This window comes from Rhinolophus sinicus, chromosome 1 (assembly GCF_057876585.1).
Source record: "Rhinolophus sinicus isolate RSI-liver-muscle chromosome 1, RSI-T2T, whole genome shotgun sequence".
Lineage (NCBI taxonomy): Eukaryota > Metazoa > Chordata > Mammalia > Chiroptera > Rhinolophidae > Rhinolophus > Rhinolophus sinicus.
The window spans coordinates 171,786,973-171,807,777 of NC_142501.1; the positions used below are offsets into that span (position 1 = coordinate 171,786,973).

At 34.5% G+C, this 20,805-nt stretch overlaps 1 protein-coding gene across 4 annotated transcripts in view; it reads left to right on the forward strand.

Moving 5' to 3' along the window:
• Window positions 1–20,805, forward strand: part of CCSER1 (coiled-coil serine rich protein 1) — a 1,120,696-nt gene that overhangs the window by 516,730 nt on the left and 583,161 nt on the right. For all 4 annotated transcript variants that reach the window (XM_074323491.2, XM_074323500.2, XM_074323504.2 and 1 more), the window contains exon 8: window positions 8,461–8,544. In XM_074323491.2, coding sequence (XP_074179592.2) covers window positions 8,461–8,544 — 84 coding nt within the window. The remainder of the gene's footprint in view (window positions 1–8,460; window positions 8,545–20,805) is intronic.

Below are 20,805 nucleotides of genomic sequence, written 5' to 3' on the forward strand. Positions count from 1 at the left end.
CATATTACTGAAATTTTAGAAATTAAAAGAATTAAAATCGTAAATAAACCCAGAACCCTAACAAAATAATTGTCGTAATTTAGTATATTTTCAGTTTAGTGATAAGTGTATGTTTCGTGTAGAATTTTATTTACGAAAAAGTGTATTTTTCATGTAGCCACATAGATTTTGTAACCATCATTTTTTTAAAATTTCATAATATTTCATTGAATAGATTTACCATCATTTAATAATAATGCTTTAATTGTTGTATACTTAGGTTGCTTTCAACATTTAGACGTAATAATGTCGGATATCTATGGTATGGCTACGGATTTCCAGTCTTCAAGGACATTTCTTTTAACTAGCAGGGCTCGAATGGGATAAGGTTAGGGTATGGGTATCAGGGCACTACTTACATGTTCTCCCAGGCCTTACCACATTTTGATTATATGTGAAAAGGAAGTTGAACAATTGCGTATCTCCATGAATTTCATCACTTACTGATTAGCAGTCAAAGTGAACGTGACTGTGGTGTGATTGACTTGTCTAGACATTTTCATCAGCCTCAAGTTGCTAGAATGTGGTGATGCTTCCTAACAGCTGGTGGCTGCCCTAGAATCTGTGCAAAAGTCCATGACAGGAAGCTCTGGGGTTCATTTAAATGATTACTTTGCTCATTTATTATTGAAAAATCATATGAGTATATCAACTCAATTATTTATCTGTAATCTGTAAGAAGGCATAGCGGTTGAAAGTATGTCTATGTGTTAGTTTCCCAGGCCTGCTGTAACCAAGTGCCACAAACCGAGTAGCTTAAATGATGGTATTGTCTCAGAGTTCTGGAGGCTGGAAGACTGAGATCAAGGTGTCTGTAGGACCCGGCACCCTTTGACGGCACTAGGGAAGAATCCATTCCAGGTCTCTTTCCTAACTTCTGTCATTCCTTGGTTTATAACAGCATAACCCCAGTCTTCACATGACATTCTCCTCATATGTGTTTCTGTGTATCCAAATTTTTCCTCTTTATAAAGACCAGTAATATTGCATTAGGGGTTTATCCTATTCTCGTATTTTCTTATCTTAACCAATTACATCTGCAATAACTTTATTTCCAAATAAGGTCACATTCTGAGGTGCTGGGGGTTTGTAGTTCAGCATTTGACTTTTGAGGGGACAGTCAATCCTTAATAGTCTGTTACATACAGTTTGTTTTTTTTTTAGAAAGAGGATACTTTACTACTGAAACACCATCGACAAAAGATTATTTCATTTCCTTCTGTTTATGAATACTTCTCTGCCTACTGAAAGCTAATGTCTTCTCCTATGTCCAGGATCTCAACCCTTAACACTTGAAGGATTTCCCTCCCTCAGGTATTCCTTCTTTCCCCTGTATTTTTATCTTCTCCCTCTTTACTGAATCATTTGCATCAGCCTTTAAACTTGTTCAAGCTTTTCCATATAAAACACACACACACACACACACACACACCCCATCTCAATCCCGTTAAGCTACTATTCTCCAGTTCTCAGAATGAGCTTGCATTTTGATAATTATATAGTTGGTACTCCATATTTCTCCTTCATTTTCAGTTTATTTTTGAGCCCACTGTAATCGAGTCTGCTTGTAACACACAAGCTGAAACTGCTATGTTAAAGTAATATTGACTTACTTATTAATAAGCCCTTATTTTACTTTATCTGTGTTGCATCTAAGGTCAACTGCACTCTCCTTATTAAAATTAGTTCCTGCTTTGGTTATTATGAAACCATGCTGTCTTCATTCTCAAACTATTCATTTTTAATTTTCTTCACTTCTTAACAACCATTTATTTTTGACTACATCAATATACTGCTGATTCCCAAATCTACATTTCCTAATCATATCTCGCTCTTCTGAGCCCGTACCTGCATAGCCAATGGCTTCTAAATGGCTTTCAAACCCACTTCCACAGCCCCATCTTAGTTTAAATCCTCATTATTTCTTACCTGGATTATTAAACCAATCCCCTAAGTGCCTCTAGTCTTGGTTTCATGCATCCCATTCTCCATTCTATATCCAGAGTAAACTGCATAAAACTTAAATCTAACCATACTCTTCCTTGGATTAAATTTCTTTATTGATACACCCTACCTAGCCTTCTAAATAAAACAATTTATTATTATGGCACAAATGACTTTTATGGTTTGGTTCCCAATTGTCTGTCCTTGCCAATACCTCTCCCCAACATTATGCTAAAAAAACTTGTTCCCAGAACTCTTGCAGTCGTTTCCTCTGCCTCCAGGAATTCTTATGGTTCCACATCTGCTTGGAAACACTTGCCTTTGTTTTGTCACTTACAAATTCCTTCTGACCATTGCGATTCTGGTTAGCTATTTCTTTCTCAAGAAAGCTTTCTCTGACTCTAATATGCATTGTTTTCTACCACTATGTGGCAAATTAATACAGACTTGGTGACTTAAAAAAACACTTCTAAATTTTCTATCAGTTTCGCAAGACTGAAATTAAGGTGTCAGCCAGCGGCATTCTCATCTGGAGCCCAGGGTTTCTTCTAAGCCCATTCCCATTACTGGAAGAATTCACTCCCTTGACATTATAGGTTTAAAGTCCCCTTTTGCTGGCTATTTGCTGGAGGCTTCTCCATCTCCCCCTTCCTCTATGACCCTCTTAGTCTTCAAAACAGCATAAGTGAGTCAAGCAATTCTTGTACTTTGAATAGCTCTGACTTCTGTTTCATGTGACTCATGAGGGTTCATATGACTAAATTAGGCCCACCCAGGTGATCTCCCCATTTTAAGGTCAACTACACCATAGAACTTAATATAACCATAAGAATGATATCATATTCACAGATTCTGGAGATGAAGATAGAGCAACTGTAGGGTTCCATTTTATGCATTCTACCTACCACAGCCTAATTGTGGTTGTTTCCGTTACATGTACTTGAATAAGTCTCACTGTGGGGGGAAAACAAGAAACAAAAGCAACAAAAAACGTGGTCCCCATTTTATGAGGAAAATGGAAATTCTGGGAAACAGTATAGACTACTGCTGAAGTAAAAAGGTTTTGTGATAATACAGACTTGATTTATTTCAGTAATGATTGATTTTTATTTGTATAGTATAGGAGCATTATTAAAACACCAAAAAATGTGGTGAATAACACTTTCCTGGTAAAAAAATGTTGTGATTATTCACTGACAATATGTATATGAAGTATTTTGGATTATTTCAGAATTTCAGTACATTTTATTTTTCTTATTAGGCGTTGATCGGTCACACAGATAAATTGTGACACAACAAAGATTCAAATATATGTCTTCTCTGCTTAGATTGTGAGACAGCAAGAGGCAACATGAAAATCTGTTAACTATAGCGTTTTTTTCTACATTAGATGATAGTTTTAGGATAATTTAACACCATTTAATTACAATTTAAAACTTCTCAGTACTCTTAAATTTAATTTATATAACCTTTAAGCCAAAATTTTGTTTCATAATGGAAGTTAATTATGCAGTTGGGCACAGTATGCAGGCATTCACTACATAAGCAACCATTCAAAAGTCTATTTACCTCATAAGCTGAATAGCTTTTTTTCCCCTAATTCAAGTACATACATGCTATCTTAAAAGACTCCTACTTTACAATGTACATATAATGAATATTTGAAGATACTACTGTGTACGCCATTGTTATACATCAGTGCTCTAAAAAGGAACAAAGCATGACCTTTACTCCCCCCCTTACCATCTAATACTGGTTTATGTTTTGTAGCTGTGATCTGTAGCTTCAGCTGATGTTCATTGCTTTTGCACAACTTAGTTTTCTGACCTTGCAGACTGCCTAAAACCACTGCTTAAATTGAGTTACATTATCCATGATTCTTGCACAGCATAATGTTGAACTCTGTGCTTTTTTTCCTCTCTGGAATTCTACAATTATGCCAGAATATTTATATCTGTATTTCTGATTCTCTAGTAGGTTATAAAATGAGAACATGAGTATTTCTTTTATGCATGAAATGAGCTATTTGAAATTTATACTAAATACGATCACATAACTCACATAACTTAAATCACAAAAAATCATAAATTAAACCACAAAGTATTATATTTAAAAAATTAGCTGCATACATTTTTATACAATCATAATGAGTCATAATTTACCCAAATTCTAATTATAAGAACTTGGAGTTTGTTTATATGTTCTGGTGATCACTATAACAAACCATCCCAAAACTTAGTGGCTTAAAACTATTTTGTTCACAATTTTGTAAGTCAGTAACTGGGAATGATTGTACTCAGGCAGTTATGGTGGAATACTGGCTGGGCTGTGGTCACCTAAAGACCCCTCTGGGCTAGATGTGTAAGATGGCTGCCTCTCATGACTGGCAATTGATGCTGGGTGTCATTTAGCAACTTATATGAGGCTGTCAACAAAAGCACGGCTACTGAATTCTTTCTGCAGGGAAGTAACCTGAGAGGAAACATTCTTAGAGACCATTGTGGAAGCTGAAAGTCCTTTCCTGATGTCGCCCTGAAAGTCATGCAGAGTTACTTCCACTATATCCACCTGGTCAAGCAAATCAATAAGACCAGCCCAGGTTGAAAGAAAGGGATTAGACTCCATCTTTCAGTAGGAAGAGTAGCAAAGGATTTGTAGCCATCTTTATTCTACCACATTATGAGTCCACATTTATGAATAATTATTGAATTAGGAAATAATTGAATAGAATTGTAGTCCTCAAAATTAATTATACTTGAATGAAGCAGAGAATGTCATAATTACTGAATTATATATTTCCCTATCTGTGGTAATATGCATTTAAATAAGCACAAGGTTAAATTGGTTAGATTAGCCTTCAGGTTAATGGAATAACCTTATTTTAAAAACCGAGAATATTAAAATCAAGTTAACTCCCCATCAATATGATTTCTAACTCAATATACCATCCTGTCAAATATATTCTAGCATTTTACAAATATAGTGAGTATATTGAGGGAATATTGCTGTCAGCCTTCATCTGAGAATAAGTGTTGTTCAAGGGCTTTCATTTTGTCTATTAGATACCTCTGTGAAGATTGCAACAATATAATGACTACAGATGAAACTCTAAATAATTAAGATTCATTTGCAAAGTCAGTTATAGAGAAGGCTTTTAAAAATGGCTCCTGATGACATATGATAAATACTTAATATATGTTATTTCATAAATAAATGCAAATTACATGTAAGCAGTTACCTGATTTAAAGCTGTGAGACTGAACTTCTTAAAAAAGTTCCCCAGGAATAAAATCAGAAAATTGTGTAAAGTGAGTATATTTTTTGAAAACCAAGTTTCTTTATAATTGCTATTAGCCACAATATAAATAAATGTTCCATTTTAAACTAATGAATCAACAAAATATAAATATATATACATAAATAGTGTTAATAATTAATCAACGAAACAATTGTGGTAGATTCAGGCTGAAGCTCAGATCTCCTTTCAATAAGGGACTCACTGCCCAGCTGTAAGTCCTGTGGCAAGCTGACAGCCTCCATCGATTAGCATCTTCAGTACCTGCCTTTGCTGAAGTCAAGCTCTCTAGGTGGTTTGAGAGAATGAATAAAGTAACAACAGCTGAAATGTAGTTCTTGCGGCAGCACCCAACCAATGACTGAACAGGGAGTGGTATAAGAACATTCCCACTTTCCCTGAACAAGGGATTCCTCTTACGGGCAGTACTGGCTCTGGAGCTTCTTGTTCAGGTGGCAGAGGATATACCAGGTAGGAATCACGGTCCAACTGTCCCTCCACCCAAGGCTGGTTCTTCTCCTTTTCTTTTCACATGAATTGACTCTCTAATAAACCCTTTGTACCCTTAACTCCATCTCAGTATTTATTTCCTGGAGGACCCATCTGTTACATTTTATTTTATGAAGGGAGTTAATTTTTCTTAACTGAGATTTTGGACATATAAGATAATTTGTATCAGGTAATTTACAGTCTGGTGTTATCAACCTCCACAAAAATTCCCGTGGGGCTCAAAGAAGTTTAGTAACTAGCACAGAGCCACAGGGTTAATTAATGGAAGTACCTAGGATTTTTTCCTAGGACTCTGATTCTAAGAAACATGAATATTCTCTTACCTACCTCTTAAGCCTGCTAATATTTTCTTTGCATTATGGAGCAAGCTAAGTGTTTGTGGCATTATCAGTGTAAAATATAATATTTAGAATCTATGAAAGTGAATATAAAATATGATGAGTATAATCTCTATCCACGAAAGCCCACGGATTAGAAAAAAAAAATAGGACCACAATGAAATAAATAAACAAACAAAAAACAGATAATTAGCATCTCACACTCAAGCTGGTTATCAGCAAATGAAAGGAAACATCAGTGAATTTGAATCATGCGTTCTGTTTGGCTTAGTGCAGAAGAGACAGAAATTATTAACACAATGAGAACCAGAATAAACAAGTGTTCTGTTTTCTCTACTCCATCAGCTGTTTTCTTCTTTTTCAGTTTAGATAAGGTTAACAGATTCAGAAAAAGTGAGACTTCTCCTAATGTTTATACTGTTTATTGGGTAATTTTAAGGGGGGGAACGTGAGTTTTGAATATCATATGTGTGTCAGTTACAATGCCTGGTGAGGATACGCTAATGAAATACAGGTGTACCTCAAAGATATTCTGGGTTTGGTTGCAGACCACTGCAATAAAGTCAGTATTGAAATAAAGTAAGCCACAGTCTTTTTGCTGGTGGAGTGTCTTGCCTTCAATTTCAAACAACAACAGCAACAACAACAACAAAAACAAAAACACTGCAATATGTGTGAAGCGCAATAGAGTGAAGCACAATAGAGTGAGGTATGCCTGTAGTGTATCCACTCAAGTGAGCGGAATTTAGTCCAATGAGGATGCAGAACAAGCAAATGACACTTGAAGTACTGTGTTTCCCCAAAAATAAGACCTAACCGGAAAATAAGCCCTAGAATGATTTTTCAGGGTGACATCCCCTGAACGTAAGCCCTAATGCGTCTTTTGGAGTAAACCTTAATATAAGACCCAGTCTTTCTGGGAAACACAGTATTAGTAATGTATCAAATGATGCATGATTTAAATGCTATGGAGCATGCTCTCATCCTCAACGGATATGTACCTCAGCCAACAAAGCAAAGCTCCCTAGGAATAAGGAGTAATGCTTAAAATCCTCTTAGAGCATGAGGAATCCGGAGGGCTAGAGGAATGCAGGAGATAAAGGCAGTGTAATCTAGAGATATGCATGTGTGAAGCAGGGGACATAAAACAGCATTTTGCATTTCAGTTTTGTAGGAATGAGCAAAGGTTGTATGAAAGTTGGAAATGAAAAACTTTGAAGTTTCAGAAATAAGTAATAGCAGATAAGGAAAGGCACTATATGCTATGCTAGAATTTTGACTTTTTTTTTTTTCCTGAAAGAGGAAGTGATTAGCTGTTAAATTAAGAAGTGATGTAATTAATACCCATTTAGGAAAATATTGCTGGCAGATAGGGAAAGTGATAGAAAACCAGTTTAGAGACTTATTGCAGTCGGGTAAGAAGCAATAAGTACCTAGAAAAGTCAGTGAGATATAGAGAGGAGTGAGTCCAAGAAATATCAAGGAAATAGAGATTGAAGTGCTTGGTTCCTAGTGAATAAGACCTGAACAGATAGGATGCCTTCCTGGTTATCTTAGAAAACAGGAAGATTTTGGGAGAAATAAATATTATAGAAGTGAAGTTTTGGGGAAGGGGAAAAGGATGTTGAAATAAAGGTTGAGTTGAAATGTCTGCAGGGCAATGCTGAGTATATGCCCAGTAAGTAGTTTTATTCATGGCTTGAAGCTTGAAGATAGATAGGTCTAAATTAAGTATTTGTATCTGAGTTACCACCATAGAGCAATAGAGACCATAGATGTGAATGCATTGTGTACATAGAGACTGTGGCTGAGTGTACATTCAGAGTAAGATTAAATGCCCAGAGATCTCTAGTGAAAGGCATAAATATTATAGACGAGTCATTAAAGATAAAGACTGTAACATGGCCATTGGATTGGGAACTAATATTTAATAATAGTAGGGTAATAAATTGTACCTAACATATTTCTTTTAGAGTATAGGTTTTTGTGTGGTTTTTTTTTTTCCCCACTGACTATGTATGTACAGTTATCGAAGGAAAGAATTTAGGATGACTCCCTGGTTGCTATCTTAGTTAATAAAATGGGCAAGTGGATATCCAAAGGAAAAAAAGTGATACAAGAAAAATATGTGTGTATATCATGTATAACATAATATTTTTGGATACATTAGTTTATTTTGCAATTTAGAATATTATGAAAATATCACACTGTAGAGGAAATTTCAGTTTCATTAGTCAGATGTAATTATCTCCCACTGTATGAAGCTGACTTTCCTTATCAAGAGCAAAGTGAAAGGGCTAAGCCTATTATGTCGTCTCTTTGATGTTTTTATAGGATATAATGAAAGATGAATGCTCAATGCTGAAGCTGCAGCTGAAAGAGAGGGATGAACTCATTTCCCAACTTCAGGAAGAGCTGGTAAGTGATAACAAGTGTACTTTCTTTGCAAGGTTACTTGCTATAAACCCTCCAATAATTTATTAACACTAATATTAATTATTAATAAACTGTTAGTGATTCAATCTGATTAATTATCCATTTTATAATCTGATAGTAATGAGGAGTTGACAATCTGAAAAATGGAGAGCATGTTTTATAATATGTATTGAACTTTAGATAATTCTAGAAACAGACCACTGAATAGGTTAGTCATTTCAGTTGAATCTACCAAAAATTGTGAAGGCTAAGACCACATTTTACTTTGTAAAGTGCATGATTGAACTCCATGCTACTTTACCTAGGGATACAAACATGTAATATGAAGTAAATTACTTACTCATCCTACAAACAAAAACAGATTTTACTTTTTATTTTCATAAGGCTACCAAAAGTGTATTAACCTAATGTGACTTTTATTAATATAGGTATTATGGTTTGTAAATCCTAAATGTAAATATTATATAAAACCTGAAATGCATATAGTTCATGTTTTCAGGGTTGTGTTTTTTTTTTTAATCATAAAAAATGTAATAAATCCTCCTTTTATGACATGAGAACACATTTGGTAGTGGGCATACGTAGTAGTGGGCATTACTTTTCTAAGTATGTGTTTTCTACTTCGGATGATTTCAGATCTGTCTACAGATTTGACTACATTAGCAATGATGTATTATTTAATTATTAAATATAATATGAAAAACAGATTTTATAGGCCATCAAGCTTCTGAGAACTCTTAACATGCTAGTGGGATGGCAGACAAATTTAGAGCATATTTTATTGACTCTTGACAACTGACAACATTTTTAGTGAGACTTGACCTTCATTTGTCCTGTTCTATGACTGGGTTGATGCTCATTATTGGTCCCATGAGTATAGTATTATTGTTGATTTAGGGAAATTTTAAATCCTTGTATAAGTGGAACTGGACCATTCAAACGTGTGTTGTTCAAAGGTCAACTTGTATCCAATTTGGGTAATTCAAGTTAAAGTGAAAAAAAAAAAAATACATTTGTGCTTCATTTTACTAACTCAGCCAACAAAGGACTATTCTTTTCAGAAAGAAGGGTACTAAATTACTCTATTTATAGCTATGTAATATTGGGTCTAAAATAATTTCTCATTTTGTTCAACAAAGAAAGCCTAATTTTTTAATGATGTTTTAAATCTGATCACAACTAATATTGAAGAAAAAAAAATAAAACTTTCTGAGTTTATTATCCAGCTTAGACGCTGCAGGTAGTTGTGCTGGGCATTGCCAAAGGTCCCTGGGGAGAATCATTGCTTTAGGGATACTAGATTAAGTTATAGTCCCCAGTGAAATTGTATGTTACAGGATAAATGTCTACCTGATAATCAGGAAAAAAACAAAAATTCTGAACAAAGGATGGGCCTTTCTTTTGACTATTACATGCATAGCTATTTTCATGACATTTTAGACTGTTAGGGCTGTCGTAACAAAATACCATAGGCTGTGTGTTTTAAACAACACATTTTCTCACAGCCCCGGAGGCTACAAGTCCAAGATCAGGGTGCCAGCATGATTGGGTGCTGGTGAAAGCTCTTTTTCCCTGGGTGGCAAATGGCTGCTTCTAAGTTTCTAGCTGTACGCCCAGCGTCCTTTGCAGAGTGCATGTGCTTGGAGAGGGGAAAGGGGCTCAATTCTCTGATGTCTCTTCTTATAAAGACACTAATCCCATAATGAGGGCCCTACCCTCAGGACCTCATCTAAACTCAACCATCTTCCAAAGACCCCATCTCCAAATACCATCACACAGAGGGTAGGGTGTCAACATATGAACTTGGGAGGGACGTGGTTTAGTCCATGGCACATACTGTTTATGCTCATGCCTATTTATTAGCAAGTAAAATTGTGAACGAACTTCTATTTTTTTTTTTAAATTAAGCACTAAATGCACACTTATAACATTGTCATTATTTCTCTGTGATTTCAGAATTATTACCTTAGTTTGACTGTTCTTTCATGGTGGTTTGGTAGATTCTACAAAGCATAAATATCCTAAGAAGCTCAAAATGATAATGTTGATTTAAATGATATATTTTGGTAAAAATGTTTGGGGAAACTGTCCACATTATTAACTGCGTTTCTAACACAAGTGTATTTTGTAATAACACTTTAAATTTACCTCTACCTGTTCTCTTTTTAAAAAAGAAAGCAAATGGGTTGTATCCTTGGGAACACTTTCAAGATGTTTGAAATTATTATCCCTGAACTTTGTATGTAATTATTATCCCTAAAATTTGTAGGTATCACTTAGGTTGGTGAGATTTACTGATTGTTTTAACAGATAATTCTTTGCACATTATAATGTCCAGTGGGATATTAAATATTAGAATATCAGTGTCCTGGGATTGTACATGTAATGGGGCAACAATTGGTGAAAACAAAAAACATACTCTTCAAGCAGGAGTTTTTGGTTTGGTAAACCGGAAGGAACGGGTCCACACATGGGATATTGGGATATTTACTCCCAACTACATTATAATAGAATACAATCTCTGCTCTGCTATGAGGTAATGTGAAGGGCACTAGCTAGTCATATCTATATGGCATGGGCAATGGAAATAGTACTTTTTATGTTGATAACTAAATTTTGTCTTGTATTGGTCTTATAAAATGTGTTCACAAAAAATGGAATAAGCCAAACACTATTTAAATTATCATACCAATTTTAAGACCACTTTCCCATCACATGAGATCTCTAAAATGTTTTTATTTTCACTTATCTCCTCTCCCATAGCAACTTACATGAATTTTGCTGAGCTTGTTGAGGACTTTTAGTGACTTCGGTTCTTTTAGTTGGTTTTCCTTTGAAACATATTTCTTCTCCTTTAAAAATTCTTATTTGTGATTAATATTTGCAAACCCCTAATTATAGTATTTTCTATTTAGATTTAAATTATGTATAGTGTAAGATTTATCACACATTACTGCTTCCGTCTTTCTTCATCTTTCTCCATTTTACGGTCTCTTCTGATTCATTTATGGTTTGGTTAGAAATCTCTCCCAAGTGTTTCCTTCAGATGGTGTATTGATGATGTAGTCTCTAAGTTTTTGACTATCTCTTTACCATGAAAGATGAACGATTCTGCTATGGATTGAGCTGTGTTCCCCAAAAATTCGTATGTTGAAGCCCTAATCCCCAACATGACTGCATTAGAGATAGGGCTTTTAGGAGGTAATTAGGGTTAAATGAAGTCATAAGGGTGGAGTCCTAATTCAATAAGATTGGTGACTTTGTAAGAAGATAAAAAGAGAGAGAAATATCTTCTTTACATGGCCAGGCACCAAGGAAAGGCCATGTGGGCTCACAGAGAGAAGGCAGCTGACTGCAAGCCAGGAATAGAGCCTTTAGTAGGGCCCAACCATGCTGGAACCCTAAACGTGGACTTCTACCCTCCAGACTATGAGAAAATTAAGTTCTGCTTTGTTAGTGACCCAGTGGTATGGCAGCCTGAGCTAAGACAGACACCATGTCTAAGCATAGTCTTTTTAGGTCTTGGTCCTTTTTTCTTAGTAAATAAAATACCATGTATTATTATTATATTATTATTAAAATTTATTGGAGTGAAAATGGTTAGTGAAATTACATAGGTTTCAAGTATATAGTTCTGTAATACATCATCTATATATCACATTGTGTGTTCACCCAGAGTTAGTTCTCCTTCCATCACCGTATATTTAACACCCTTTACTCTCTTTGGCCCCCTTACCCTCTGGTACCTACTAAACTGTTGTCTGTGTCTATGAGTTTTTGTTTCTTTGTTTGTCTTGTAACTTTGTTGCTTTTAGTTTTATATCCCTCATATCAGTGAAGTGGTATGGTTTTTGACTTTTTCTATCTGACCTTTTTCACTTAGCATGTTGTCACATATGACATTTTTTCATCTGTTCTTATGCAGAGTAGTATTCCATTGTGTTTATATACCATATCTTCTTTATCCAATTATCTATCGAAGGACACTTTGGTTGTTTCCATGTCTTGGCCACTGTAAATAAAGCTGCAATGAACATCGGAGCACATATATCTTTACAGATAAATGTTTTCATATTTTTGGGGTACAAACCTAGGAAAGGGATTGCTGGGTCATATGGTAATTCTATTCTCAATATTGTGAGGAACGTCCGCACTGCCTTCCATAGTGGCTGCACCAATCTGCATTCCCACCAACAGTGTATGAGGGTTCCTTTTTGTCCACAGCCTCTCCAACACTTGTTATTATTTGTCTTGTTGATGATAGCCATTCAGTCTGGTGTGAGGTGATATCCCATTGTGATTTGTATTCATATTTCTCTGATGATTTGTGATGTTGAGCATCTTTTAATATGTCTATGGCCACCTGTATATCCTCTTTGGAGAAATACCTGTTCAGGTCCTCTGCCCATTTTTTAATTGGATTGTTTGTCTTTTATTGTTGAGTTGCGTTAGCTCCTTATATGTTTTGGATACGAGCCCCTTCTTGAAGGCACTCTTTGCAAATATTTTCTCCCATTCAATTGGTTGCCTCTTTATTTTGTTGATGGTTTCCTTTGGTGAGCAGAAGATTTTTAATTATTATAGTCCCATTCATTTATTTTAGCTTTTAATTCCCTTGCCCTTGAGGTCAAATTCATAAAATGTTCTTTGAACTCAAGGTACATAAATTTAGTACCTTTGTTTTCTTCTATGCAGTTTATTGTTTCAGGTTGTATGTTTAGGTCTTTAATCCATTTTGAGTTAATTTTTGTACATGGTGATAGATAGCAAGCTAGTTTCATTCTTTTGTATGTGTCTGTCCAATTCTCCCAGCACCATTTATTGAAGAGGCTGTCTTTTCTCCATTGTATGTTTTTGGATCCTTTATTGAAAATTATCTGTCCATATTTGTGTTAGTTTGTTTCTAGGTTCTCAGTTCTATTTTATTGGTCTGTGTGTCTGTTTTTCTGTCAACACCAAGCTGTTTTGATTATTATTGCCCTGTAGTACAAGCTGACGTCAGGGAGTGTGATACCTCCAGCATTGTTATTTTTTCTTAGGATTGTTTTGGCTATTTGGGGTCTTTTGTGGTTCCATTTTGTTGTCGTTGTTTGTTTGTTGTTTTGTTTTTAATTTAGGTGCTGCACATGACATTTTTCTATGGCTTACCTAGGTGTGTGACTCTTTTTCTGCTGTAATTCTGACCAGTATCAGTAATCCTATTCTGTCCATTCAAGTGTTCCTTTAAATTATTTTTTTCCTCAAGTCTTCCTTCAAATTACAGAATATGTTTCCTCCTAGAACCCATATTTCCATACTTGGTCTCATAGATCTATCCTTTGAGTCCCTTATACTTTTCTCTGCTTATTGAACTATTTGTCTTTAGCCGAGATTTCTTCCATTAATATTCTAAGGCACTAATTTGATTCTCAACAATGGCTATGTTTTTATAGTGTTTGAATATTTGAATATTTGAATAAATATTCAAATTCAAAAATTATATTTTAATCTAGAGTATAATTTTATATGTTTAAATTATATCCTGTGAAATATGCTTAATATTTTGGTATTGTAAGTTTGTTATTTGTGTGGGACAGCGTTCCTATTGTACTTGCAGTGGCCAGTCCTCAATGTTGCTTGTGCTTCCTTCCTAGGTTCTTCCTTGGCCCTTTAAATATCCACAATTACTTTATTTTGCTTGTTTATTTTTCTGTTCATCTTTAGTACTCAGGCAAAAATAAATAAATAAATAAACCACTGATAGTCAAAGGCTCCATAGAACCTGCTTTGTTGGCTGGTAACAATAAACAAACTTGAAGGATATTAGCCATTGGTTTTCTTTTGTGACACCCAGCGATCTCCTCAGTTACAAATGATACTACATCACTGGCCATTCTGGGTGACTGCTCTGCAGTTTTTCTAGCCTGAAATACTCTGCAGATCTTCCTAGGATAAGAAATCAGGAAAATATCACCCTTCTTGCAAGAGGAGATATATTCCATCAGCAGTTTTCTTTCCAGAACCTTGATTTCTCATTCTCAACCCAGGCATATTGGCTGCTAGCCCAATGGATCCAGCTAAGCCTGGAGGAGAACAAAATCTTGAGCCTGCTCTCATCTTTAACTCCTCTCAGAGCCTAAACTGTCCCACGTATGCCACTGAGCCTTGCCTTTCTGCCCCAAACTCTGCTTCAGCTCACGAGAGTTAGTGTCAACTTGGGAAAGGATAGTGTCAGGAAATTATACTCAGTGTACCATCTTTTGAGCCTCTTTCTTCATGTACCCTGTGATGAGCAAATACAGAATGGTAATTGTATTATGCAGTCTCCCCCTCCACAATGTATTTCTTCGCAAAGCTTCAGTGACAGCCATATTACATGAAACACCAAAGCATACACACGTTTAATCAATTTTACGTTGGGTTCGAAGATTAAATAAGAAATACAGCAAAGGAAACATTTCTTCCCTTCATCTTCCCGTTGCCTTACTTTTCTTTCCTGGAAGAGGAGAATGACTGAATATAAAAATGTATAAAAATAAGGATATGAGTGTCTAGCCTAATTGCCTATGTAATTAGATTTAGGTATCTTTCTTTCTTGGCCTCAGTTTCTTCAATTGTCAAATTATATTATCATAATACTAAAACTATAGAAAATATTAAATAATCATCAATAATGAATTTGATAGATTACAATATATTTATATAATTATAGTATATATTATATGTGTAATATATATTTACATTGCTGTGTATTAATAAAATTAAGTGTGGAGAATGACATATATTAGGTTGGTGCAAAAGTAATTGTGGTTTAAAAAGTTAAAAATAATTACAAAAACCGCAATTTCTTTAGCACCCACCTAACAGTATAATATGATATAAAAATATATGAAGTGTGATCAGAAAATATGGTGAATGTTTAAATTTTTAAAAATTGTTACAATGAAAGACACAGTGCCTCAAAATATCTCCCTTCACTTCGAACACACTTATCCCATTGTTCTTGCCACTTTCTGAAGCAGTTCTGGAAGTCCTCTTTCATGAGTGTCTTTATGAGTATTTAAGAAATGATGTGTGTAGAAAATGGGCTGAGAAATGGACAAATTGTTTCATCCTCCATCATAACAATGCTTCATGCCACACATTGCTTCTGGTAGATGGCAATTTCTGTCAAATAAAAACACTGCAGTGTGTCATCATCCACCTTATTCACCGGATCTGGCACCATGCAATTTCTAGCTGTTCCACAAAGTCAAAATGACCATGAAAGGAAAACATTTTTAATTGATTCAGGACATCGAGGCAGCCATGACAGCACAACTGAAGACACTGATAGAAGAGGACTTCCAGAACTGCTTCAGAAAGTGGCAAGAACAATAGGATGAGTGTGTTTGAAGCGCGGATGATTATTTTGAGGGGGATTGATTGCAATGTGTCTTTTACTGTATTTTTTTGTTGTTATTTAAACATTCACTGCATTTTTTCATCACATTTTATGCATGCATAGAAAGTTTAATATAATTAATTTTCTTTAGGTAACATGAGACTTGTTCAGTTTCTGTTTTATATAATGTGGTAGTGTTTCACTTTTAATAACAAGTATATATTCCTTTTACAATAAAAAAAACCATGTATATCTCTTTGGAATATAAAGGCAGAATGTAGATTGAGCTCAGTAGTTTTTATTCGATGATGTGTGTATGTGGGAAGGAATGTCTTAGCCTGCTTGGACTGCTATCACAAAATATGATATACTGAATGGCTTAAACAACAGGCATTTATTACAGTTCTGAAGGTGGGAAGTCCAAGATGTTGGCAGAGTCAATGTCTGGTGAGGGCCTTCTTTCTGATTTCTAGAAGACTTTTCTCCTTGTGTCCTCACCAGGCCTTTGTTTGGTGCATGCAGTCAGGAAGAAAGGGGGAGAGCTCCTGTGACTACCTCTTCTCATGAGAACACTAATCCTATCAGGAAAGCCTCCACCTTCATGACTTAATGTAACCCCAATATCATCCAAAGTCCCACTTTGAAATACCATTATTTTGGGAGTTAGGATTTGAACATAGCAATTTTGGGTGACACAAGCATTTTGTCTGTAACAGAGAAATGAGTATCATAAAGGTCTTGTGAAATTACACCCCTCCACCACAAGTAATTAATGATAGCAGTTATGATTTTGCTGTTTTTTCAATTCTCCTTAAGATTCTAATTGAGAAAAAGTCACACCTGAGAATAAAAATCAAAAAAATAAACCAAACATGGGGGTGAGATGTTTGCTGAGGACTACTGTGAATTATTAGATCTGAAGAAGAAATAAGATAAAAAGCTATAACACATACTTCACTGAGAATTATTCAGTATCATGTTGATTGGGCAGGATATTATAATTAATTGAAGGCATGGAAAGGAACCAACATTTAAAGTTGGGATGATAGGAAACTTTTTTCTTAATACTTAAATAATATATGCACATATTTAAATAATGTTTCCATTTATTTTGTAGAATATATTGAACCTTTTGAATATTAGAAATGACTCTCACCCACACAAAGATTTGGGGATTTCATGAATTTGCTTGATTAAGATATTTAATGCACAAGTGTGGGTTTAGATGAAAAGTCTAAACATAGTGGCTAAAGGTAAGAATACTTAATTAGAATCAATTATTAATAAAAGGTGTTTAATCACATATTTAACCTTAGATTTAACTTTAACTATTATATTTAATGATATAAGGCAAATAAATGTTTTTCTCACTTACGAGATTATTTTAGATGTCTTTTTCTCCTCAGATTTAGTGAAGGTAGCAGTAAAGAATGTAGTATAATTTTATTGTTAGTATAAAACTGAGGGACATTGTAAATATTACCTTCTTGTGCCAAAATCTGAGAGATTTATTATAAATGTCAATAGTGAAGTGTAGCCTTGTGTTTTAGGGGTAAAGATATTTTCTTGTAAATGATTATTAATATTATAAATTGTTTCAGAAACCTTATAAATTGTTTCATACTTTGGTTGAAAAGTGTGCCATGTATGATGTCAGAAATTGAAGAAAGTGTATTTGGTATTTATGGATTGACTCAAAATATTTTTTAAAAAGTTGAAGGTAACTTTAAAGGTTATTAAATAAAAACTTTAATTAGACCTGAAGCTGAAGATTAAAATTTAATTGCCCTGATTAAGATCATTACATCATGCTGTGGACTGACTGTTTTTCCAGTAATTTAGACACCTATTACTTACACTGCTAAAAATATTCAATGAATTTATATGAAGAACCACATTAGAAAAGTGAATTGTCAGTAGCTCTAAGCTTTTATAGTGTCTGCCGTTTCACACTTTTCCCTTTGGAATTTTTATTTATTTTCTAGCTGATTTGAGTACAAAGTGTCAGATGTGGCTTTTTACAGTATATTAAAATGAAAAAAAAAATCTATTTAAAAGACCAGTTTAAATGGGTCACCCAAAAACAAGTTTTCTGGGCATAAAAAATTTTTAGCCCTATCTTAAAATAAATATACACTTTAATACAGCCCTCATTAAAACAATAAAGAAAAATAAAACAAGGAAAAACAAAAATACTTCCCATGCTTGCTTTTATAATCTCCCTCTGTTTACCGACATGACAACATTTATACTTGTCTGACGGTAATGAAAGCTATCAGTTACCTTAACTACCACATGTTTATGGGCTAATCTATAAAGGGATACACTGATTGTAAGGCACTTAAAACAATAAAAAAATGACTAAAATCATCTGTATCTACTATTACCATAGGCCAAAAATTCCAAAATGTTAGTGTTAAGACTCCTTCTTGAAAATATTTTGTGTGGGCCTAATTTCTAATTTAGTAAATCCAGGTTATGAGACTGACTTTTACATTTTACACACATGTACTTTTAAACATTTTGTTATCACATTGTTATTACTCATCCGTTAATATACACTGTATTTTAAATCAAAGTTAATTGGGAGAACTTCCAGTTATAAAGTTAAAACATGCACAGAAATTAAGGTAAGAGTCATCATTTAGAATCATCCAGCAAGCTTTAAGCTCAATACGTATTTCCAACCCCTATGTTACTACATATTAATTAATGTATTCGATAAATTCAAAATAAGCAATGAGAGCATAATTATTGTAAAGATGAAAGAATGGTTCTTGAGTTACTTCAGTTCTGGCCTTTGATATAAACATTTGGAGTACTTATTTTTAAGACTTCCACAAATAGAGTGAGGACTGTGTGGTATACGTTTTTGGAGGAATGCTTGCATAATCTGGCTGGTTTAATAATCAAATTAACATGAGGTAAACTAATGAGAGAAAGTAACTAAATTTATTATGTATGTATACACAGAAGTGCTATAAGAATATGAGACCAGAGGACAAATCTGGCAGTTGAGACTTATGTGCCATTCTTGAGCTAAGGAGAAGGGGTAGTGGTGGGGAGAGGGGTGCTTTGGGACCTCAGAAGACAGGAAGGCAATTCACTTAGAGATAGAAAAGCAAATGTTTGGTAAACAAATGTTGCTGGGCTATCTTTAATAATGGGACACAGAGAGGGCCTTACTAGGTTCCTCCCTCTCTATCAAACATATTAAACTATAGTTGTCTTGATGACATCTCCCGCCCTGAAGCAGTCCCTCTCTCTAAATTCTTTTAGGAAGTTAGGGGGAAGATCAAAGGTTTATCCTGAGTCTTTTCTGTTATTTTCTTTTTCCTTATAAATAAGCAGCTTAACATAATCAATATTTTAAAGAGGCATATTTTGGGTGGCAAATTCTGTTCCCCTCACTTGCAAATTTTAATTTGTACGTTAAATATTTTACTGAATTTTAATATCTTTAAATCTGTACTTTATTTTTTTCATTTTAAATTATATGTTTTAAAACTAACACACTAATAAAAAAAGTTACATCAGGGAACGATTTAGTAGCTTCCTAGATTGTATCTTTTGTAGACTTTTATTAAATAAATATGTTTATTAAAAAACTTATTATTTTTGAATGATCATATTTACAAAGTTCAATACAACAAAGGCTTAACTAGCCACATTTCTATTCTGGCCATTACTGATATCCATTTTATGTCATGATTATTATTGTCAACATAAGAAATGCCTAAACCTGTAGAGAATTTTAATGAGTTTATTTGAGCCAAACTGACGACAATTGCTAGGAAGCAAAATCTCAAGGAATTAAGAAAATGCTCTGGAGAACAGCAGTTTATTTTATTTTATTAGTTTCAGTTGTATAAAACAACATAATGATTAGACATTTATACCCCTTACAAAGTGATAACCCCGCAAGTCTACTACCCCTCTGATATAGTACATAGCTGTTATGATATCATTGACTATATTCCCTATGCTGTATAGGGAATATGCATTACATCCCATGACTATAGTTGACATTCAGAATTATTCTACTCAAGCTTCAGGTGTACAGCACAGTGGTCAGGCATCTTATTTTGTACATTATAATCAGACATAAGGAGGGTTACATGAAATCCATCGGTGGTAGATTAAGAGGGCAGAATAAAGCATAGTGGGGAAATCTCAGGGAAAGGATAAAAAGTAAAATGGAGAGACACATTATTTTACATTGGTGAGTATGTGATAGTTAATAATAAACATTCGTGGCACATAGAGATGGTATTTGGGGAACAAGATAACAATAAGGGGTTCTATGGTCTCCTGCTTTGGTGTGATGGATTGTATCCTGAGGAGTCCAGAAAAAAGGACTATGGTGACATTCCAAGGGTATGTTAGGTTCAGTGCAAAAAAGACAAACAGACTCACTTAAGGTAAAGATTGACCCTTGTCAAGGAAGCTACAGGCCAAGGATATGACTACTGGCCATGGCACACTTTTATTAATAGTTAGGAATTTTTGTATGGATACTATTCTATATAGTTTTGGTCTCTTTGTTAGTGGGTCTGCCATGCTGACCTACCCTGAGCTTGTCAGGTTTAGTATGTGACCCCTTTTTCATCTACGTGATTTAAAGTAAGTTTTTTTATGGAAGAGGGTTTTACAAATGATCTTTTCCAGGTATCCAGCAGAGCACGTATATCACTGAGTTGAACACTTCTTCCTCCTACAATGTAGATCTCTTCCTGAAATGTAAATACTAACTCCAGAAAGCCATATCACAGAAAAGAAGTTATAAAAAATTCTTTTTTGTTACTAAACCCTTTGTTCTCATTCAAAGCAAATATTGAAAATTCTTACTTGAGTATAAGTAAACATATAAACAATCATTT